We start from the raw sequence: 24,873 nt of genomic DNA, 5'->3' as shown, positions 1-24,873 counted from the left end.
GGTTATGAAGTGTTGGATAGTGCTCCTTCGTCTTTGAAGGTTCTTTTTCTTTCTGTGGATAAAGTTGGATCGTCTTGTGGTGGTGATAATTCTGGTGATCAGGTTTTCAGTTTGGCTATATGCATATACGGTATGGTAATTATTAATATCGGCTAGTTCTCTTGGTTCAGTGCATATTGACTTATGATAATTAAGTGCAAAGAGAAATTGAAATACATTAACAACAATGATATATCGTATGCATATAGTACAGTAGCCTGCCTGGCTTAAGGTATATAATCTACACTACATATCAGTATAGTAATTATTAATATTGGCTAATCGTGGAGGTTCAATGCATTCTGACTTATGATAATTCACTACGGGAGAAATTGAACATGAAAAAAGAATTGGATTGTATGATTCCTGCAGGTGACGCAATATCTGTAGTATGACGTCTTCATCCGTTTACCAGTTGAATTTCTGTAAGTTGGGCTTGGAGTAATTACATGATATCTTATGTCAATTAAAGTTGCAAGTACATATAATTACCAGTTGTATTATCAAATTACAATTATAACTGAAAGTAATATTAAATGGAAATAAAGATTTACACCTAAAATTACCTTTAAAATGTGTAATTGTTTACATTTCAGTTAAATTACAATTACAACAAGCTTGCCATGAACTCACAGCCCAGTTGTAAGGGGGAGGGCGTGGCCTACGCAGGCAAGAGATGCCGACCAGTCAATTTTCTTTGCTCCAGAGGCAACCACCTTACTTATAAGCACCTTGGTCTCAGTGAATGTTCTTGTTTCTAGTTAGCATAAATGAAAACATATCTAGATACCTTACTTATATGAAATGAAGTAATTCTTTTTCATTATACAACGTGTTTTATAAGTCAAAGTTTGACTCTGATACGTCTCATTGGAAACAAATTATTGTTTTTGTCAATAGATTGCGTAAATTCCAGTGATTCCGTTTGTTTTCACTCATTTTCATCGGTAATACGAGCTTTACATTATTTTTCTTTTTTTGGTGTGAAAACAACAGAATGAGCTTTTTTATGCCAATAATTTTTTATTAAATTTTCTCTCATTTTTACCACGTCTGTGTATGAAACCATATCAAAGTTTGTGAATTTTATCCATGTTGCCAATGCACGTTATTAGTTATTAGCAGCCTGAATATTACCTTAGCTTCAGCTACATAATGCATTTAAAATTTAAAAGTATATTGCCATGACAATCTCACAGCAAGTAGTTATTATGTATGGTAAGTGTTTACTGTTGTACGATAGTTAAAATAAAAGAAAATGGATGTTATTGGATTTGATTGGATTAGCAAACAAAAGTGGTTTCTCATTTGGTTACACAATTTTCTTTATTGGGTCATTCGTCGGGGGTCACTTCGGAGTCTTCTCTCGCCCATCCTGTTTCTTTGCCTATAACACAGCAGAACAAAGAATTTTCATTGGTTCAATCCTGTAATGTGGGGGTTTCGGCAGCTCCCTCTCTGTCTTCGGAGTTGAGGGAAGGCATACTTTTGGTGGGGCTGTCTTCTTGGCACCTTCCACGGACACTGGAGTTCTCAGGCTGCTGGTCTGGATGCTTCACAGGTGGTTGCAGTCTTCAACTCCATATAATCATCCTTTACTAGGTTTGAGACTTAATGTGTCCTCCACAATTCTTGCGGGTGCTACGGAGTTGGCAATTTTTCTCCGCCATCGTTGAGTGTATCAGTACCGGTTGTATCTTTGGCCTCTCCTTTCACTAGGGTAGCTGGTAATCTTCCTTCTTAGGTTCCCGTTTTCATGCTTTCTGTTAGAGACATAATGTGCCTACCACAGTTATTGCGGAACCTAAGGCAGTTGGCAGTTCGTTTGCACCATAGTTAGTACCGTTTGTGCCCTTGGCCTCCTTTCATTGGAGTAGTTGGTAATTTCCTTCTTCAGCTCCCATTGGTTCCACAGTTCGGTGCTCCGCTGGTTACTCCAAGTGTGGCTTCTTCCTTTTTCTCTCCTTCTGCTTCTTTCTCAATCTTTTCCTGCAGCTATTTCTGTTCCGCCTTCAAGGTGTTTAATGTGGGTTTGGCCTTGGTTCTTGGATTTCCGGGAGTACTCCCTTCCCTCCCTTGGTCAATGTAGCTTCATCTCCAGACTCCCTCCCTTGTATGTGTTGGTGTAACCAGGGTTGGTTGGATCGGGTTTTGCGGGTTGTCCGCTCTTAGGGATGGGCGTTGGTCGCCCAGATGTAGTCGGCCAGGTGTTATGTCATAGTCACTGGCTGGTGCGGGGTTTCAGTCAAGAGAGACTGGCTGGCTCAAGGTTATGTCATCATCTTTGGTTGATACACGGTTTGCGCAACGGTGCGGTTGGCTCTTAGGGGTGGGCATTGGTCGGTCATTGTCACTGGGTGGTGCGAGTTTGTGCAGTCGAGCAAGACTGGCTCAGGGTTATGTCATCATCTTTAGTTGGTACACAGGTGCGATTGGCTCTTTGGGTTGGGTGTTGGTCGCCCAGGTGGTCGGCCCTGGTGTTACGTCACCGTGTCTTGATGATGCGGGATTGCACAGTCGAGTGCGAGGGGCTCAGGAGTTTATCATTATCTTGTTGGTATAACGTTGCACAACTGGGTGCGGTTAGATCAGATATAATGGGATTATGGATGTCATTTGTTGGTATCAAGCCCCCAGGTGTAGTAAGTTGCAGGTTATTGAGGGTGTTCAGCCTTCACCTTTTCCTGTTCCGGTGTGGTTGGACAGGACTGACAGAGGATACCTTTTAAAGAGAGAGTTCAGTACTAGTTGTGGGTTTTTGTTTCTCCAGCAAAGGCAAGCGAGTATAAAAGGATGGTGGACTTTGTCCATTTTCTCTTTCCCCAGTTGTCCATTTTCTCTTTCCACAGTCCAAGGCTCCGGAGGAACATAGACAATTAATTCAAGCTATGTTTGATACATCAAGTAAGCTGATCTGGTTTCGGTCGAGTCGGGAAGGCTTTGGGAAGGAGGACTGTAGGTTAGCATCACTTATGGGATTGGGTAGGCTGGATTCAACCTTGCTTCCTTATTGGAGAGGGTTTTTATGGGGTAGCTGGTAACCTTTCTGCCGGTGTCAAGAGTTCCACTCAACGAATCTGTTGAGACTCTTCTCTCTTGGGTGCCTTCATCGATTCGTGTGGTAGGGGTGACATTGTGAGGTTTGTATTTGGAAGACACCTTTCGCAGCCAGTCAGAGGCCTTGTTATACTCTTTGTGGATGTTGTCTGAGTTGATGGGGTCTTCTCAAACATGGTGGGTATACTCCTTCTGATCCTGAACTGTTAGACAACCTCATCACTTTGGTTTCAGTGGGGTTGGCATACCAGACTAACATTTCGGCTGGCTGTATAATGTTCTTGTCAAGAAGAGGAGGGACTTCTTTTTAAATCACCTGCCACCTCACTATCCGGACATTCATAAGACGATTCTGTTGAGGGCGCCTTTTGTGCTCTGCAACAGTCTTTTAGAGAGCAAGATGTCTCCTTGATGGTCAATTTTGTGTTGTCGTCGTCATAAGTAGAGTCACAGCAGTATTGTTGAATGATTGTATAGCAGGTGACAGATCTCCAATGCTGCTGTGTCCAGTTCGAGTGCTCAAAGTTTGTCACGTACTGAGGAACTTTTACCTTGTCTGAGAACCTTATTTGTTTCCCCTAGGTTTCCATCTTGTTCCGTTTCCAAAAATTCAATAAGTTTCTTCTTGCAGGAGGGTATTAGTCAAGTGTCTGTGGGTTCTTTATTGCTTTTGGAGCCTTTGTGTTGTTCTCCATGTCAAGGGGCGCATAGTATTGGGGATGGCTACTCTTTTGGCTTTCTGGAGGAGTTTTTTGGTGTCGGTGATCTTGATGGTAGCTACTTGGGAGTAAGTGTTGGTTTTCACAATGCTCTATCTTAAGGATTTTCAGTTTCTTCAGAGAAAGGTTACTCGCTGGGTCCTGTTGTTGTGACCAACTTAATTATATAATTAGCTTGGTATCGTTAAGGTGTTAGAAGTTTAGGTGTAGTCACTGGTAGTCTAAATGAACTTAACCCTTTAACGCCGATTGGACGTATTAAACGTCGATATAAATTGTTTGCTGGGTGCCGATTGGACGTATGGTGTACGTTGATATAAAAAAGTTTTTTTAAAAATTCACGGAAAAATACTTATAGGCCTACCAGGCGAAAACTTTAGAATCACGTGCCTTGGGGGGGTGCCGGAAGTTCACGGATCAAGCTGTTGTTTTGTTTACCAGTGTGACCCAGGTGTGCATACGCGAAATGCCTCCTTCTCGCATCAGCCAGCATCAGCGACGCATCGTCCAAGAGTGATTTTTTGCCGCAATCGTGTTTTGTCAAACTTTTGCGAGAGTTTGAGTATTTGTGGTGGTACAAGACGTACATAGAGATGTCTCAACGACGTGTGTTTCGTGTGCCTTTAGTAACTCCTAGGAAGCATCGGGGTGTCCTTAGGGGCATTCGTAGGCATTTGGGAGGCCTAGCACCAAAAGACATTGGCAACTACTTATTAGAGCTCGATCGGGAGCATGTCGCAAGTCCTCATTTTGATGGCGGTTGGTCATCTAGTGACGAGGACATCACTCCCGATGTTAGTGATGATAAATATTTGCCCCCAATGTTCGTTCGAGGGTCACATCCCAAAAGTGAGCTCGAATTCAGTGGTTTTAGTGTGTATGAGGGCGAATCTGAGGAGGAGGAGGAGGAGATATCGTCATCTAGTTTTGTCGCCGATGACGACACAGAAAGCGAGGGCCTAAGTGAGGGAGATGGGCTAGTGGGGGGGAGTTTCGAGTGCGAAACCGTGCCCGAGCACACGTGCGTACGTAGAAGGTCGGAGCGTCGCACCAGCCAAGGTGAAGGTCGGTCGTCCGAGAGCGACGAGGGGTGGTCGGAGGACCCCACCCCACCTAACATGCACCCATTCATGGCAGCACCTGGGCTCACCGTACCTGTTCCTCCCACTGCTCTGGCGTTCATTCAGCTGTTCCTTATGCGGGAATTGCTGGAATACCTGGTAGCAGAGACGGCGGACTACGCTCAGTACTGCCATGACGAACTACGGACGACATTGTCGTATTGCTGGCGGGGCTGCAACCTCATTGACATGGCGCATTTGTTGGGGCTCCACATTTTTTTTGGGTATGATGCCTGCTGCCAATGTCAGGCAATATTGGAGGTAGAATTTTTTTTTTTAAGTATGCCCAATGTGCCCGGCGTCATGCCCCGTGATAGTTTCCTGGTTTTGGACAGGTATTTCAACGCCTTCAACCCAAGGGCCATACCCCGGAATAACCCCCCTCATCTTAGTCCGCCCAGTGTTGGAGTACATTCGTGAACGGTGCAAGATTCTCGTGGTTCCTGGCAAGAACCATTCTTTGGATGAGGGGATGATGCCTTACAAAGGACGTCTTAGCATTAAAGTGTATAACCCCAAGAAGGCGAAGAAATATGGAGTGAATCTTTTTTATTACGGAGTCCAACACTGGATACGTCGTGGACTTCTCGGTGTATTCCGGGGTCTTCTCCATGCTGCGTGACACTGTGTTCAGTCTTGTGGATCGTTTCCGTAACCAGGGATACCACCTGTCTATGGATAATTATTATAACTCGGTATCCCTGGCCCAGGAACTGTATGAAGCAGGTGTGACCGTCAGTGGTACCCTTCAGTTGGTGCGTGGGTCCCCGAATATCCTCAAGAGGTTTGCTAGCCATCCGCAACATCTGGCAAGAGGAGAGACAGAGTGGCGGCGGAAGGGAGCTGTCTTCGTCATCTGTTGGAAGGGGGTCCGACTCGTCCCCATGATTATGATGAGTCATAAACCCATCCAAGAGGAGATCGTGCAGCGGAAGAAGACACGTCGGCAGGGCCGAGGTATGTATGAGGAGTTTCGTGTCGAGCGGCCTACCGTCATTGGGCACTACAATAGGCACATGGGAGGAGTTGATCTCTTTGATCAACTCATCCAGTATTATCCCTTTGCCAGGAGAACCAGAAGGTGGACACAGAAGCTCCTCAAATACATTCTCCAGTTGGCCCTCCAGAATGCCTACATCCCCTACTGTGGGTACTACAATCCCGATCTCCGGAGGTTGTCCCACATCCAGTTTCTCGAGGTAGCCGAGAATGCCCTCAGCCACTTTAATCCCGATGAGTGGCCTTCCATCACTGCCCCCCTGCCCTGAGCTGCAGATCTGCCCCTAGAGGAAAGGGCAGATGTTAGGAGGGCCAACTTCGGTCATCCTGCTCCTACCGCTGCTGCCGACACCCCTGCTGCCGACGCCCCTGCTGCTGACGCCCCTGCTGCTGCTGCCCCTGCTGCTGCCGCCCCTGCTGCTGACACCACTGCTGCCGCCCCCCTGCTGCCGCTGCCCCTGCTGCCGATGCCCCTGCTGCTGCCCCCGCTCAGATGACATCTCGTCGGATAGCAGACCCTGTGTGTCGGCTGCAGCCAGTGGATCACACACTGGAGCTCCTACAAGGGTGCAGGCAGAAACGGTGCCAGGTGTGCCATATGAATGGCAGAAGGAGAGACACCCAGTTCTTCTGTCGCACCTGCAAAATAGCTCTTTGCAGGTTCGGGGAGTGTGACTGCAAATACCACAATGCGGTTTTTTATTGGAGTGCGCATGAGTTACCAACAGCGGAGGGGGCACGGGGCCGCTTGTCGTGGGAGATTTCTATTGGCAAGAGGTTCGTGGTAGTGGTCTCACTCTCCCTAGTGTTCATACCGACGCCCTCTTGGAGGGTGAGCGAGTCAGTTATACTGACCTTTTTCTTTATTTTGTTTATTCTCTGGTATTTGTTAGTTCATTTACCTTAGAAATAATGGATTAAAGGATATTTCGGGCAGCGACACGAACTGAGCCCAGAAATGCTGGAATCTTCAATGGAGGAGGGAGAAAACAAGAATGGTACGAAGAGTCAGGATTACGAGTGAGTATTCTGCATTTATTTTATATTTAGTTTTATATTTATTACAAGTGTTTATATATCTGTATCTATTGATGTATTTTATATGTTATTTCATTTTATGCAAAAAGAAAAATTTCACCTGCATTCCTTTTAGTTATGTATTCGTACCAGAATGGAAAAATATAATTATATATATATATATATATATATATATATATATATATATATTATATATATATATATATATATGTATGTATGTATGTTATGTAATATATATATATATATATATATATATATATATATATATATATATATATATATTGGTATTTTGGGTAAGCAAAAAATCTAACATTCTAGTAATATTCAATCATTTATCTTCATTTTGAAACAAATTCGAAATCTTTAGCACAATATTTTGATTTATGGTGAATTTCTGAAAAAAAACTTTTTCCTTCCCTCCGCGCGCGGATTCTCCACCGCAAAGCTCCGAAATGCTTACATCACATTCTCGTAATATTTGGTCCATTTCATATTAGCCGTTTCATAGAGTTGTATATATGAAAATGTGCGCAATTTCATGTAGAATACAACAAAAAATAATTGAAGGTTGTAGCTTTCCTCATTTTTGAAATATTTGCATATAAATCACCATAAATAGAAAAAAATCTATGTCAGTTTCAACTTTGACTACCGAAATGGTCAAAAAAACGCAATTGTAAGCTAAAACTCTTACAGTTTAGTAATTTTCAATCATTTATCTTCATTTTGAAGCAAATTCGAAATCTCTAGCACAATATTTCGATTTATGGTGAATTTAAAAAAAAAACTTTTCCTTTCCCTCCGCTCGCGGATTCTCCGCTGCAAATCTTCGAAATGCTTACGTCGCATTCTTGTAATATTTGCTCCGTTTCATATTAGCCGTTTCATAGAGTTGTATGTATGAAAATGTGTGCAATTTCATTTAGAATACAACCAAAAATAATTGAAGGTCGTAGATTTTCTCATTTTTTAAATATTTGCATATAAATCACGATAAATAAAAGAAATCAACATTCGGTCAAATTTGACTCTACCGAAATGGTTGAAAAACGCAATTGTAAGCTAAAACTCTTACAGTCTAGTAATCTTCAATCATTTATCTTCATTTTGAAACAAATTCAAAGTCTCTAGCACAATATTTAGATTTATGGTGAATTTTTGAAAAAAAAAAATTTCCTTCCCTTCGCTGCGGATTCTACATCGCAGTCGCATTCTCGTAATATTGGCTCCATTTCATATTAGCTGTTTCATATAGTTTTATATATGAAAATGTGCGCAATTTCATGTAGAATACAACAAAAAATAATTGAAGGTTTTAGCTTTTCTCATTTTCGAAATATTTGCATATAAATCATGATAAATAGAAAAAAATTGACGTTCGGTCAACTTTGACTCTACCACAATGGTCGAAAAACGCAATTGTAAGCTAAAACTCTTACAGTCTAGTAATATTCAGTCATTTATCTTAATTTTGAAACAAATTCGAAGTCTCTAGCACAATATTTCGAATTATGGTGAATTTTTGAAAAAAAACTTTCCTTCCCTCCGTGCTCGGATTCTCCGCCGCAAATCTCCGAATTGCTTACTTCGTATTCTCGTAATATTTGCTCCATTTCATATTAGCCGTTTCATAGAGTTTTATATTTGAAAATGTGCACAATTTTATGTAGAATACAACCAAAAATAATTTTCGAACTATTTGCATATAAATAACAATAAATTAAAAAAAATCGACATTCGGTCAACTTTAAATCGACCAACATGGTCGAAAAATACAATTGTAAGCTAAAAATCTTACAGTATAGTAATATTCAGTCATTTATCTTCATTTTGAAACAAATTAGAAGTCTCTAGAACAATATTTTGATTTATGGTGAATTTTTGAAAAGAAATTTGTACGTCCGCACGTTACGAATTCATGCATTATTTTGTGATAATATTTTCTCTGTGTTGCTTTGATCATTTTACAATGTGTTATATACCAAAATGATCGCAATTTAGTGTACAATACAACAAAAAACAAATTAACTCGTTAGCTTTAGCAGTTTTGCTCAGCGCGATTTGTATACAATTATATATGAATTTTTTTTTTGCACATATATCCCAATATTTATATTTTATAATGATATTTTTTTTCATTTCTGATGGTTGCATACTAAACTTCAGGCAACGACAAAAAAAGGAGCCAAAAATGAACTCTTAACCTTGAAAACTGAGCGTCCTTTGATTTCTTGAAAAAAAAAAAAAAATCTGCTTCGGCGCTCACTCCTGAACCCCGCCGGCATACGGGAGACGATTTTTAAAATACCGCCTCAGCGTTTAAGGGTTAAGAGTCTCTTTTGGTCAGGATTTAGACTGAGTGTATTGTTCTTTTAAGTCCTTGAGGGTAGGCAGATCCCGATGGTCATGGAATAAATTCAGCTTCTTCAGCACAGTTATCTGCGTCAGTGAACAGTAGAGAACTCAAAGCTCCTGCACACTCAACTTCTCCATTCATGAGAGGCAGGATAGCCACATGGGAGGTTCACCATTTCCCTTCCATACATGAGAGGTGTGGAATACCACATGGGAGGTTCTTCAAACTCAGGTGGTACCTTAGACTCAACACTGATGTTGGGGTACTTAATCTGCAAGCATCCTCACCTACTGAGTTGGTCAACTATGTGAGGAAATTTGCTTTTACCTCCATGCATAAGAGGTATAGAATACCACATGGGAGGCACCTCTGACTCAGACAGTACCTTAGACTCAACACTAACTTTGGGGTGTTTTTTCTGCAAGCACCTTCACCTAACCTGCTGAGTTGGACAACTAGGTGAGGAAATTTGCTTTTTCTTTCATGCATGAGAGGTATAGGGTACCACATGGAAGGCACTTCTAACTCAGGCGGTACTTTAGACTCAACATTGACGTTGTGGTATTTTTTCTGCAAACATCCTCACCTATTGAGTTAGATAACTAGGTGAGGACACATAATTTACACAAGGTAGGTTGATAATAATTTACCTGCATATGCTCCATGGACAGGTTGGACTGAATTATATTGATTCCACCTCCATTAAATTTTGTTAATTGGGCTTAGTCAGGTGTTCAGGGAGTGTATTGCAATATGAAGTTTTCATAATAAAACTAGTATTGTAATACTTACCTGACCACCTAAATGATTCCCACCCTCCTCCCCACTTCAATTTGAGAGTGAATGACTCAATTGAGGTTGTCGGCCACTAGTGGCCGGTATTTGCAGCAGCGTTGCCAACGGGACCTTGGGTAACTCATTTGACTAGATTTTACCTGCAGTGTTGGTAGCGTTGACCGTTAAAATTACCCAATTTGTGGGTAAATCTGTGGGGATATAGTTCAGGCTGGTCAGTGACCAGGGCTAATTCAAGTGTTCAGGTAAGTATTAAAATACTAGTTTTACTATGAAAACTTCATTTTGTGGGCGAGTTAAATCAGTATGATTGGTGTTGCCCTCTAAATTCATATAAATAAGTTTCTTTTTAAGTCCAGTTATTGAAAATTGGACCTGTTAGAAAATGTTAATTCTTTGAGTATATGGTAAAGGGGGATGGCATAGGTATAGGAAAAGGAGAGAAACTCCTCTCTCTACGTGGTCTACTACTAGCTGAAGTAGGAGACGAGACCCTCTGTTTCCGACTCTTCTTCATAGACCCAGCAGAAATCCTCTCTTACAAAACAGAGTCCAGTCTCTTCTAGACCGCTTGAACTAATGCCTCGGATGGCTCAGCGAGAGCAGGTGACCATGTCATAACGGGTAGAGGTGACGTCACAGTTGGGGGATGAACGGCCACCGCATCTGACGTCATAGGCTTAGAGGATGCTGGGAGTGATGTCACAGCACCTCTAAGACCGAAGCTGGTTGATGGCCTCGGCGGCGGAGCGATAAGATGCAATCCACGGAGCGTTGATGATGACGATGGGGCTCTGCAAGGTGGCAGCACACAAGATCCAATGTAGAGTAGTCCAGGGGGAGGCTGGACTGCTATAGGGGCAGGGGGTTACAGGCTTGTAAGAAATGCAACAGCAGTCCATCCAAAGAAGGTGAACCCTGTAGCCCCAGCGATGCACACACAGCTGCCATCTTGGATGACTCCGAATCTGAAAACAAGGCATTAGATGGTGTAGCCTCCTACCTCTCGGTTATAGTGAGAATCCAAGGAAGAGGGGGCTACATTACACATAACATTATCCTTTGGAACTCCCTATACTTCCATCGACACATCAATGGAAAGGAAGGAGACAGGGGCACATCTGCACTAGTCACAGGGAGAGCGATCGCTGGAGAGGGAGAAGCCGAATAATTCATCCGAGGAGAAGAAAAACCCTCCCAAGAAGGAAGAGTCAAAACTCTACGATGTTCCCTCCTCTTATAAAAGACTCTCCACTGCGACTTAGGCCAGGCACAACATTCCTGACAAGGCTTATTTATCGTACAATAGTTAGCATGGCACCTACTGCACGTTGTATGTGGGTCTGTGGGAACAGAAGCTAAAAACCTTGTGCTGGGTAATCCACAAATACCCAGGCACATGTGTTGATGAGGCCATGGAGACTCGGTAGAATCCATATCCAGAAATTCACACACAAGTACACTAAAAGAAAAGAAAAACGGACACAAACCAAGGCGGTTAAGAAAAGACTGAAGACGTCACAAGGTATAGTGCTCGGTCTCTGACCAGCTATCACCTCATACGTGCAAGAGCAGCCAGATCTCACAGATTCCTTGTTTACAATCTTTGATTGATTGTAACTGGTTACCAGCTGGCGCTTGGAAAATATCTTATTGTTAAGACCGAAGGTTTGTTAGCTATGAAAAATACAAATTGATTTAAATTTTTTTTTTTTCTTATCTCTGATCTTGAAGTTTATTTTCTTAGCAGGTCCGGGTGGTGCGAAGATTACATTACCATCAACTACACAGTTGAATCGTACGGTACCTGCTTATTCTCAAGCTGTATCATTGGCAAAAACTCAGGTAATTATTACACTGTTTTTGTTTTAGTCAGGAAAACTCATTCTTCCAGGCCAATTATTAAAACTATCAAACAGTATTTAAGAAGCCCAAAGAAGTTTGACAGTATATATTTGTGAAGATTCAGAAACACATGGGTTTTTATCATCACGAGATGATGTCAAAAGATAAAAATTGCACTGTCATACCGGATGAGACACTAAAACTTTCAGGCTGAAGTAATAGTGATGGATTTAAAGGTGATAATAAAACAGACATCCAAAAAAATAAAAACCTCAAAACCTAAAAAAAAAAAAAGAATGAATTGAAAAGGAGTATGAAGAGGGTGTCAGGAAATGTAGCCTTGCAAAGTAGGAGAAATCAGTGGAAGAGGGCCTTCAAAAGGTAGCAAAAGTAAGGGGGTTGTTTAACAGTGGGTTGATATATATTAATGGAAGAGGTGTGGTGGTGTAATTAAGATGTATAAAGAGTTATCACATAGAAGAAGAGAGCCTTCACATTATGTTGGAGGATAAAAAAGGAACGAGGTTAGAAAATTATACATGGAAAAGTGTATGGATGTAAAAGGGCAAAGGAGATCTGGGAGGATCTGTCATGAATTTGGTTGCCACGAGGAGTAAGTTACAACAGGTTGTGAGAGGCATATCAAGTTTTGTGTTCTATATTTCTCATAATCCAGATACAGATGATACACAAAGGTTTCTTTTACCAGTAAATATATACAATGAAATTACTTGTATATTTATCAGTATATATGATGAAATTGTACATGCATACCTTGACTTTGATATGTAGTTCATGTAGTATTTTATTCAAAATTGATATCTATTTTCTTGAATTTAGCCACCATTTTCTTATAAGTAGGCCAAATCTTTATGTAGCTTAGGTTAAAGATTATCATGTTCCTCATGATTTGCTAAAAGTAGCTATTTTGTTTGAAAGAACTTGGGATATGGCATTACATATTTGTCCAAAGTGATTTCTTTGACCAATATGTTTGTTCCTCTGGTTTCTTTATGGTGTGAACATTTTGTGTCTACACACCTAAGAAGATTTTCATGCCACTCAATATTGTTACAGGGAACTTTCTTTTTTCTGAGTTGGGCTTCTCTTTCAGCTTTTTTTCAGCATTTCTGTTCATCTTTTCAACAATAATTTATCATAATAATGTCTATAAAGCTTTCAAGCTACTGTTAACGTTCTCCTCACCATCAGAACACAATTAATTTCACCATTCCCCAAGAAAAGGTGGTCTTTAGGGATTCATTGCTGTTGCAATGTTAACTGTCACATATACCCACTCAGTGGCATCTCACAAGGCTTAGCCATCAACTTCCTTGCCTTTTGAAGGCCTATATTCACAGCTAGTATCATCTGAATTCATAAAGTCTTCATAATTATCATGTATAATTTTACCATGAAAATTGTAAGGGTAATTTAGGCTACCTGAACAAATAAAGTCATGAATGTAAGATTAAGCATGTGGTCATATTCTCAAGTAGACTAGGTATTAAGGGGGAAGTGATTAAAGAGGAACCTCCTGGTGTGCTGCTTGCCACTCCCAGACTCCAGGGCTGCATGAAGGGATGGATGCCTTTCAGCACCCTCAGAGCCTTTCCACAATTTCCCCAATCCATTCAGTGTTCATGCATGCACTGTTCATCCCCAGTCTGAGGATGACCCATGTGGCTCTTTGTTGGCCCCAAGCTGATTTGTACCCCAATCTGATGCCTCTCTTGGTGGAGGCTATGAGAAAACGTCTTTTGCTTATTTTCCTTTATCTGCCCTACTAGTGGAGGTCTCGTCAGTCCAGCAACAAAGTGAGAAAGTTTTTCTCAGGATTGTGTGCAAAATATATGGAATAATCAAGAATTCCTTAGCAGTGGTATATCAGGAGATATAGGTCAGAATGAATCTTGAGTAGATCATGGACTTCATCTTCCCATGAGCCCCTTAGGAAACAAGCTTTCATTAATTTCTGTGGTAAAGGGTTGCTGTGTTTTTCATTAGCTACTTTACACTCTTAATTTAACTTTTGAACAGATTAATATTAGAAAAAAAATGAAAAGGGGGACTTTTTTGGGTTGGCTGGAATGAATTATCCAGATTCCCTTTGTTTCTTATGGGGATATTTGTTTCATATTTTGAACAACAAATTGCATTTTGACCAGCCTTCTGGAATGGATAAGTTTGAAGTCTGTGGTACTATACTACTCTTGCATATATATATATATATCTATATTATATATATATATATATATATATATATATATATATATATATATAAGGGATTTTGACGAAGGAAAAAATCTATTTCTGGGCAAGGTTCGTGTCGCCCCAGTGAAATAATCCTAAAGTTCATTATTTCTAGGTAAATGATACTAACATATACCAGAGAAAAATAAATTCAGGAGGATGTCAGTATAACTGACTCGCTCACCCTAAATAAAAGAGGGCGTCGGTATGGTTTCTGGGGCGAGTGAGACCACTACCCCGAACCTCTTGCCATTTAGAATTCTCCCACACCAAAATCCCCCTCCTGAAAGAGCCGCTCCACAGTCGGAGACAGCGACTACTACTACTACGCTACGCACCACGCCGACTGCTGCGCCTCTGGTGGTCATCCTTGTCGTTAGATGCCAATCTTGGGCTGCAGGGCGGGACATAGGGGGGATTTCACTGGGCGACACGAACCCTTGCCCAGAAATAGATTTTTCCTTCGTCAAAATCCCTTTTCTGGGCTCAGTTCGTGTCGCTATGTGAAATAGTACCAGAGAAATGGCACATGATTGTAAAATAAAAGTGGAAGGTCTCAATAAAACTAAGAAGTAAAACAAATAAATATAATGTTATTGAGAACTTACAAGTTATCATTAAACTTATACTAGTTATGATAACTTAAACTATATTAGTGAGTTACAATGCACATAGGGAAGATTACTCACTAAACTTATAGTTATTATTAATAAATGGTACACTAATAAATGTCGGTGTGCTACCCTAGCATAAAAATAAGGGGAGCCACACCAATTAGAAACATAATATTTACAATAAAGTTGTGGGTGCCCCTAGCAAAAAAATAAGGGACACACCACTATAAGCATTATCTTAAGCAGCTAAGGCTAAAGGACCATATAGAGCATAACAGTAGGTTAGGTGAGATATTAGTTGAGGCAGGTAGAAAGGAGATCTGGATCTTCAACTACAACTACTGTGCAATGTCAGGGGAAACTATGTTTCCTGCTGCCACTGCCGGAAATTTTAAAGATTCCAAGGACTTCAGATAGTGACGCTTGAAAACTGTCGGCGATTTCCAGCCAGTATACTTTTTTAAATCGTCAAAGTTCATATGCTGGAAGTAATTAATAGAGGTGGCTACTGCCCTGATGTCATGGGCTTTTGGGAATGATTCAGGGTTTGCTTGCTTAATAAAGTAAAGGATCTGCTGCCTAATAAATCTTTATTGAGATAGTGCCACCTTTTTCCCTCATGAAGAGGGGGCCTGAGGTTCTAGAGGATGTCCTAGACAGAAAGGCTCGTAAGGTCATCACTGGACAAAGAGAAGGATCTTGAGGAAGAGGGATGACTTTCCAAGGAGCCCACCTCATCAAAGGATCCTCATTTTTAGCCAGAAAACTACAATCTGGGGAAAGTAGAACCTCTCTTGAAGGGAGGAATTCTACATTTCCCGCATCTCTGGAAAGAGCCGACAGTTCTGATATTCTAGCTCCTGAGGCCAGACTCAGTAAGAATAGCGTCTTTCTTAGTAACATTATGAATGAGCAAGAAGTGTTGTCAGTGTCTGAGGCCAGTTTGAGGACGTCATTTAAAAACCATGATACTGAGCTAGGTCTTTCAGAAGGTCTGAGCCTAGCACAAGCTTTAGGAATAGACGTAAAGTAAGTCTGTTAAGTCTATTTGAAAACCCTACTGAAAGATTTTCTTTAAAGCTGATTTATTAGTGGTAATAGTGCTAGCTGCTAATCCTTTTTCAAATAAAGACCTGAAGAAGGATATAGCTGAATTGACTGTCATGGTTGTGGTGTTTGTCTCCTTCAGGAAAGATGCTAACTTCTTAACAGCAGCATCATACTGTTTCAAAGTTGATTCCCTCTTATCTGATTCTAAGAAAAGAATATTCTGAGAATCGATATCTGCATCTTTTTTAGCTGCAAACTTCATGAAGTCCATAAAGTTAGGGTTTTGAGAATTCCTGAGGAAGCGAACACAGTCCTCATTTGTACTGACTGAGATAGTTTGGGATTGGGAATCCATCGAGGTCGAAGACCCAATTCCAGAAGCAGAGGGTACCAGTTGCTCTTTGGCCAGTTCGGGGCTACTAGAGCTACTTGTCCCTTGAAAGTCCTGAGTTTGTTCAGTACTTTCAATAGAAGATTCACTGGAGGAAAGATGTATATCTTCCTCCACTGATTCCAATCTATGGACATAGCGTCTATGGCATATGCCAGAGGGTCCAGGTTGGGGGCCACATAGCAAGGGAGCTTGTGGTTTGCTTGAGATACGAAAAGATCCACTTGAAGCCCCGGAACACTCCGGCGTATCCACTGGAATGACTTGTTGTCCAGGGACCACTTTGATTCTAGAGGAACTGATCGGGACAGGGCGTCTGCTATCACGTTCCTTACTCCCGCCAAGTGGGTGGAGGATAGATGCCATTTGTACTTGTTTGCTAGAGAGAAAATGGCTATCATGACATGGTTCACATGTTTTGATTTGGATCCTCCCCTGTTGATGCAATGTACTACTACTGCGCTGTCCAAGACCAGTTTTATATGCGAGTTCTTTGGTGGAAGAAGCCTTTTCAGAGTGAGGAATACTGCCATAGCTTCCAATACATTTATGTGAAGCTGGCGGAACTGAGGTGACCATGTTCCTTGAACTTTCTTGAACTGAGAATATCCTACCCACCCGCTTAGCGAGGCGTCCGTGTGGATAGTCAACGACGGAGGAGGATGTTGAAGAGGAACTGACTTGGACAGATTCTTTGACTCCGCCCATGGACGGAGATGATTGCGAAGAACTTGCGGGATTACTGACAACTTGTCTCGAGATTTGACATTTGCCCTTGAGCGCCAAACTCAATTTATGTCTTTCAGCCTTGCTTTTAACAGAACATCCGTTACTGATGCAAACTGGAGTGAACCTAGGATCCTTGTTTGTTCTTGAGGAATTGCCTTACTAACTTGGCTATTTCCTTCGTTTTGACCGCAGGAATTGACAGATTGTGGGAGGTCAAATCCCATTGAATGCCGAGCCATTGAAAACGAGACTCCGGTGTGAATCTGGACTTTGTCCTGTTTATTTGGAACCCTAGATGTTCCAGGAATTGAATTACCTTGTTTGTGGCTCTGAGGCATTCCTCGACGGTTGACGCCCAAATTAGCCAATCGTTGAGGTAGGCTACTACCATTATCCCTTGTGATCTCAGTTGTTGAACTACCACTTCCTCCATTTTTGTGAACACCCTGGGGGCTATGTTCAGCCCGAAGGGCATCACTTTGAAAGAGAATGCCTAGTCTCCCAGCTTGAAGCCTAGGTATAGGCAAAAGTGTCTCGCGATTGGGATATGATAGTATGCGTCTGTAAGATCGATAGAGGTTGTGACGGCCCCACGGGGAAGTAAGGTCCGCACCTGCGAGATGGTCAGCATTTTGAACTTGTCGCAACGAATGAATAAGTTTAGCCGGGACAAGTCTAAGATTATTCTTCTTTTTGATGAGCCTTTCTTTGGCACGCTGAATAAGCTTTCTTGAAACTTTAAATGCTTGACTCTTGACACTACCTTTTTCTGAAGGAGCTCTTCTGCATAATCTGCCAATTCCTTTGTTGGTAGCTGAAGGAGTGATTTGGGTGGAGGGGGACCTTTGATCCAACTCCATCCCAGCCCTTTGGACACAATGCTATGTGCCCAATTGCTGAACCCCCACCTGTGGCGGAAGAGGAATAACCTCCCTCCTACCTGGGAGGTCTCACTGCTGTTGTGCGGGACGTGCTCCTCGTCCTCCACGGAAGTGATTGCCTCTGTTGGTAGCTCTTCCTGCACCCCTCTGCCGAAAGGCACCTCTAGCCCTGCTTCCCCTTGCGAACCTATTGAAGGTTTGAAAGGCTTGGCTTTCAAACACCTGGTTGAAAGCCGGGGAAACAGCATAAGAGGTCGAGGGCTGGCTCTGTGGTGACAACAGGAGGATGGGCTGATTCTGCCCCTTTGTAGCTGCCGGTTGTCCTGGTTGAGAAACCGGGACAGCTTGTACGAATTGCTGCTGTTGTTGTTTCTGGTAGGGTGGGAACCTCTTAGTCTTCTTCAGCTTCTTGGTAGAAGAGGAAGGGTTCTCGGGTTTCCTCTTATTGGAGAGACCCCAGCGAGCTCTGAGGCTTTGGTTAAGCCTCGTTGCCTCGTGCTGAACCTCATTTACCACAGATTCCAGGAAGAGGTCCGCCCCCCAGATGTTAGAGGAAAGCAACTTATTCGGCTCGTGGCGAATCGTTGCTTCCTGAAGGACATGCTTCCGACAGTTCCTTCTTGCCAACGCAAACTCGTACAGATCAGCTTGTACAGTTTGCGTCTGAGACTTGGCTAGGAGCTTAAACAAAGGCTCCGTACCATAAGTCAGAGCAGCCACTTCCGTCATAACTAGAGTATTCAATGTCCTGCCTAGCCTAGTTCTCGCCTCGAACTCGGCTTGTATGAGGTTATCTGGCAACCTGGGTAAACTCTCACCGAACTGTTCCATGGCACAGTCCGGTTTGAGTTTACCTACCGTAAAAGTGGGCGGTAGGTTCTCCCAGAGATCACCAAATGCAGGGAAGAGCGGAGACGTAGGGTCCGATTCCCTGAATTGAGGAAGGGGTTCATCTTTCATGACAGCCTGCAGGGTAATCTCAGCTATCTTAGACGTAAAGGGGAGCGGTGTCTCCTCCTCTGTGGCAAAGATAGTGAAGGGACTCTTAAATGCCTGGAGTCTGGTATTGGTACAATCCCATTCCTCCAGGCAATGTACCCATTCCCTCTGAGCCTGGTCGCGGCTGTACAATAGTCTCCTTGGAAATTTTATCTTCTCTATTCAAGGCCGTCTCCGTCAGCCTGGCATAACCCATGAAAGGAGGCTGTAGGCCAGCTGGATGGAACTCGAAGTCCTCGATCCTTCGAGTTACATAGTCCGGGATGGAGTTCATACCATCCTTGTAGGGCGCATAGGCTGCTACCCTCCAAGGATTGTTCATAGAGAAGGAAGGAAGGGTATTGTAGTCTGGCAACTGGGCAAGTCCAGCTCCTACTACAGGGGGATCGGCCTGAGGTGCTTGGTTCAGACCTGCCAGCCGGATCTCCTGGTCGGACAGCCGTTCAGAAAGATTCTGAATCGACTGTCCCGACTGATTCAGCGAGGTGGAGATTTGAGCAAACATCTGCTCGAATCTCCTACTCATAGAACCAACCAAGTCTCCTACCTGTTGCATGACCCCTGCCGTAAATGCAGCAGGATCAAAGGGACCAGCTGAACTGGCCCCAGCAGGGGTCACCGAAGGAGTTCCGGCAGCGGGAGAAGGTACTGGCTCGGCGGGAGCACGGGCCTTCTCCTTAGAGGATTTACCTATCGACCCTTTTGAATGCGAAGAAGACGACGACTTCGCTTTCTCTGCTCCGGGATTGCGAGCCGGAGACTTACGAGAGGTTGAGGAAGACGACGTCTTCTTAGACGCCGTCCTCTGAAGGGTCTTCTGCTCTCTATGCCCCTTTACTTTGGGGACTACAGAGGCAGCAGGCGTGCTAGTAGGGATCTCAGATCCCGTAAAGCCTTGGAAGGAAGAAGATGAAGGGACAGGTGAAGAAGATCCAGAAGCACCCAAGGGAAGCCCTTGGGCGCCTAACAAACCTACCTCAACTAACAAGTCATCCGCACCTACCGCCATTGGCTCTATATTGAGGTCCAGAGTAGCTACATCTGCCGCAATGTCCTGGCCTCCTCCTTCAATCAGGGCTTGCTCCACCTGTTGTTGGATACTGGCAATCGTCGGAGCTGCCGCGGTGGGGTCCACGTACCCCGTCGACTTCTCGCCTGGGAAGATCAGGACAGCCATCTTCTTGTCCAACATGTAAGGCTGTCCTTTCTGCGCGTTTTTGCCAAATCCTCCCACCCAGGCCCGCAGGGTAGCCGACGCGGCTTCCTTAATGGCGGTAGCCTGGAAAAGAGGGTCATTGTAATCCTTACAACGAAGCCCCGAGGACGGATCATTAACAAATGACATATATAACCATATAGTAAAATAATATTAAGACATGTAACAGTATATGCCATGTAAAGAACGAACCCCACATTGGTATATACTTACTCCGTCCAAAAACTGGCTCACCAAGTCGTAACAGATGGTACAAGCCTTGTGATGCCAGACGATCAGCTCATTGTGGCGGGTAGCGCAAGGAGCGTGGGACCTACAGACCTCATGTCCGCAGGGGTCCTGGAGGACGGCGTTGCACTCCGCCTCCTGACAGTTAGTAGCCTGTAAGTGGATAGATACATAAGTATCAACGCAATACACTCACAGGGCTACTGTGATACTCCGTTGCATGCCGGAGTAGCCTAAAATTATTGGACATAATCCACCCCTGAACTCCGTGTGGAAGAAGGTCTATGACCTAATAACTGGTTGGAAAACTCCGGTGTACACCGGAGAGGAGAGTATGATTTAACCAGATGCTTTTATACACCCATAATGAGTTTCAAGGAGTAGTACACCCCGCTGGAGAACGGGAGAGGAATACCCATATTTAAACTAGAATTAAATTAAATAATATATTTGTTGAGCGTGTAGCTCCGCCGTAAAACACCTCCGACAACTAAGGGGCGCTTGGATAGCAAGCAAGTGCTCCGCCGGATGACAAAGGGGATACGTGAATTAGGGGAAAGCATGTAGGACCAATGGATATCTCTCCGCCAGCCACCCCCCCGACAACCGAAGGTACACCCGGATAGCTAGCAGGCGCTCCGTCAGCCGGCGAAGGGGTAAAAGGCAAGGAGTGGGGGGGAGAGAAATCAAACCCAAGGAACGCCGGAGAAGAACCAAAGCAACCAGAGGGGGGGGGGGGTGGCCAACCCCCGTCCCTGACCCCGCCGGAGCTCCCCCAGAGCTCGAGGAGAGAACATGCGGCCCACCAGTGTTCCCAGCTGTCCCTAACTCCCGTGACCCCCCTAACAGGGGGGAGGGGGGAGAAGTGCTCGGATGGTTGCATAGCGACCGTAAGCGAGCCAGGACAGACCCCGCCCTTGCCGCTCGGGAGGGAGGGAAGGGGACTGGGACCAGGGCGAGGCACCACGCGATCGTATGTGGACCAAGAGGTGATAATGCAACAAAACAGCCTAGGCCAAGCGACCACGTGAGCCTGAGAGGACCAAGGGACGATAATGCAACAAAACTGAACACAGTTAGACCATGAAGATCTAATGCAACAAAACCATCTAGTCTAAGCTGGTCGCCCTAAATGCTAACCCTACGAAATATAATAAATAAAGTAACAAAATTTTTTACATCGTCAATGAGAGAGAGGGAAAACACGAGTGAGAGGGAAAGAGATGTCCAGGAGAAGTAGGCTAGTTCCCCGAAGGAAACAAGCCGACCACTCGGAAGCTAGCCTTAGCTGACATGTAAAATGGAGGGCAATAGCCAGGATACTGGACTAGAAGAAAATTAAATTAATCACTCTAGCGCCTACACACCTAGACAAAGAGACATGCATGCATGAACGTAAATCTAAGGTATAGGCAATGAATTCCCGAAAATACGATGTAAAAAGATAATGGGAACTAGTGTAGCACGTGATATAACCCATACAAGGTAAAATTATATGGTAGATATCACGGTATAGGGGACCGAGAAATCTAACCAAACACGAGGCGAGCCGCAGGCCGCCATGCACCAGACCAGGAGACCGTTTCGGACCTAAAAAACGGTAAATAAGGGTCCCTGGCTGACAAAAACTAATTTCAAACCTTGCGGGTACTTAACTTAGCTGAGGCGATAGCTGCAAGTTCCATGTTGAAAATAATCCAAAGGGAAATGCACAAAAAGCACAGAGGAAAAAAGTCACGTGCTACCTAGATCGCTAACGAAAAAGGATGACCACCAGAGGCGCAGCAGTCGGCGTGGTGCGTAGCGTAGTAGTAGTAGTTGCTGTCTCCGACTGTGGAGCGGCTCTTTCAGGAGGGGGATTTTGGTGTGGGAGAATTCTAAATGGCAAGAGGTTCGGGGTAGTGGTCTCACTCGCCCCAGAAACCATACCAACGCCTTCTTTTATTTAGGGTGAGCGAGTCAGTTATACTGACATCCTCCTGCATTTATTTTTCTCTGGTATATGTTAGTATCATTTACCTAGAAATAATGAACTTTAGGATTATTTCACGTAGCGACACTAACTGAACCCAGAAATCTATATATATATATATAGATATATATATATATATATATCATATATATATATATATATATATCTATATATATATATATATATATCTATATATACTATATATCTATTATATATATATATTATATATATTATCATATTTTATATATATCTACTATATATATATCATATATATATATATATATATAATATATATATATATATATCTATATCTATATATATATCATCTATATATATATATTCTATATATATATCATATATATATATATCATATATATATATATATATATATATCTATATCTATATTTCTATTATACATATATATATATATATATATATATATATATATAGATATATATATAAATAAAGGGATTTTGACGAAAGGAAAAATCTATTTCTGGGCAAGGGCCCGTGTCGCCCAGTGAAATGTCCCTTTAGCACACATTTCTAAGGTAAATATTGCTATCATTACCAGAGAAAAAAGCTAAATTGGAATGTCAGAATATTCTGACTCGCTCACCTTATATAAAAGGTGTCGGTATGGTTTCTGGGGCGAGTAAAACCACTACCACGGGTCTCTTACCATTTAGATCCATCCTTCTACAAAATCTTCCTACCTGAGAGGGCCGATGCAAGGCCCGCACCCAGCTACGACTACTACTAGTGCTCCCGACGCCATCTCTAGCGCCTCTACCGGTCATCCTTTTCGTTAGCACCATCTTGCTCACACATGTTTTTCTTCACTGTGTTTTTGTGCTTTACTTTTAGGATTTATCTCTATCATGGAACGCCAAGCCATCGCTGCATCTAAGTTAAGTACTGCTAGAAGTGTTTCACTTAATATTAGCCAGCCAGGGACCCGTTTAACCATTTTTATTTAGGTTATAAGACGGCGCCTCCTTCGGCCTGGTTATAGAGTCGTCTCGGGTGGCTCACCCCACGTGTTTCATTGTTTCATGCTTCTTCGGTCTCCTATACCGTTGTAGCTTGAATATCAGCAGTATATATATTTACATTTATATGTTTTGTGCAGCTTTACCATGTTATTTTATGCTTAGCTTTTCACGGGGATTCCTAAGTTCTATTGAGCTCTTAGCATACATCGCTCCTTAGCTCAGTGTTCATGCATGCATGTTCCTTTGTTTAGGTCTGTTTAGGCTCCTTTTAGGACATTAGTCCTTCCTTTTAGTCCTGACCACCCTGGCCGCCGTCCTCCGTTCCTACCTATCGGCAGAGGCCAGCTCCCCGAGTTGTTAGGCGTCCTCCCTTCTTGGTTGGCTCGTCTAGCTTCTCCAGGACATTGCTTTCTCTTTGTCTGTTCATTTATCTTCTCTTCTTCCCCGTGTTGTGTTAGGCTGTTTTGATGCATGCTTTGAGACGGTTAGAGGTAGCCTAGGCCACCTCAGACCGCCTGGCCTGTCTCACCGCGTGGCCTTCACCATGTTCACGACGAGCCAGGCGATCGCCACGAGCCACCCGGCTTCTGTTCCCCACGCTTCCTCCCCCCCCTACTGCTCGCTCCCGCTGCCCATGGCAACCATCTGAGCTCCCTCCCTTCTTCCCCCTCTCCACGGGGGGGATACGGGAGTCTGCAGGGGGGGACATCCGAGGCTGGCTCGGCCCGCACCGCTCTCTCTCTTCGGTATCGGGGTGGGTCTCCCGTGCGCTCGGTCTCGGCTGGCCACCCGGCTTGGCCACGCTTGGACCTCCTCGGTTTCCAATCGAGCACTCTCTCACCCCAATTCACCACCCCTCCCTCCCGCTCTGGCGGCTGGTCCCTCTGGCTCTGCCAGACCTCAGGTGTGGTGACTGCAGAGAAGCTCCGCCACATGTTTTCTCCATATGTTACCTTTATTTTGATTTTGATTATTTACGTTCTTTTTATTCTGCTAAGTCGGCGGAGTCCCCGCTCACCATCCGGGTTCTCCACCTGCTTATCTGGAATCTGTTACAGCGGAGCTACACTCCCCCGACTAGTTTTTACTGGCCTCCACCTGCTCCTCCCCGCTGTTCTCGTACTCCTCGTTCCGGCATATAGACAGGTTACTGGTTTGGTGATTTTCCGTCCTCCGGCAACACCGGAGACACACTGAAACTAGTTTACCAGTTCTATCGGACACCCACCACTCACGGCAGGAGAGCAAGCGGAGGCTAATCTTTTTATGTCAAATAACTCCGGTGTCCTCAGGTGTTATAATATATCACTTCTTGGACTTAGTCCAATTAGTTAGTGTCGATACTCATGTATCTGTTCACTTACAGGCCACCCATTGCCAGGAATCTGGCTGTAACGCTGTCCTGCAGGACCCCTGTGGGCACGAGGTCTGCCGGACCCACGCTGTCTGCGCCATCCGCTATGAAGAGATAGCGGTCTGGCATCATGAGAGTTGCTCCATTTGCTATGACCTAGTGGATCAGGTTACCTCCGGAGTAAGTATTTTCTGGAGATCAACTATCATGTATAATTTTGGC

General features: G+C 43.6%; 1 protein-coding gene across 1 annotated transcript in view; it reads left to right on the top strand.

Moving 5' to 3' along the window:
• LOC135196230 (transcription factor SPT20 homolog) overlaps positions 1-24,873 on the top strand; it is a gene marked incomplete in the record, with an annotated part of 603,094 nt that overhangs the window by 406,185 nt on the left and 172,036 nt on the right. The window contains 1 exon segment of the mRNA XM_064222878.1: positions 11,875-11,969. Within this exon segment, the coding sequence (XP_064078948.1) occupies positions 11,875-11,969 (95 nt within the window).

Source organism: Macrobrachium nipponense, chromosome 17, assembly GCF_015104395.2.
Source record: "Macrobrachium nipponense isolate FS-2020 chromosome 17, ASM1510439v2, whole genome shotgun sequence".
In the NCBI taxonomy this organism is placed as follows: domain Eukaryota; kingdom Metazoa; phylum Arthropoda; class Malacostraca; order Decapoda; family Palaemonidae; genus Macrobrachium; species Macrobrachium nipponense.
The sequence above is the reverse complement of the archived record's forward strand: the minus strand, read 5'-3'. Positions and strand labels throughout refer to the sequence as shown.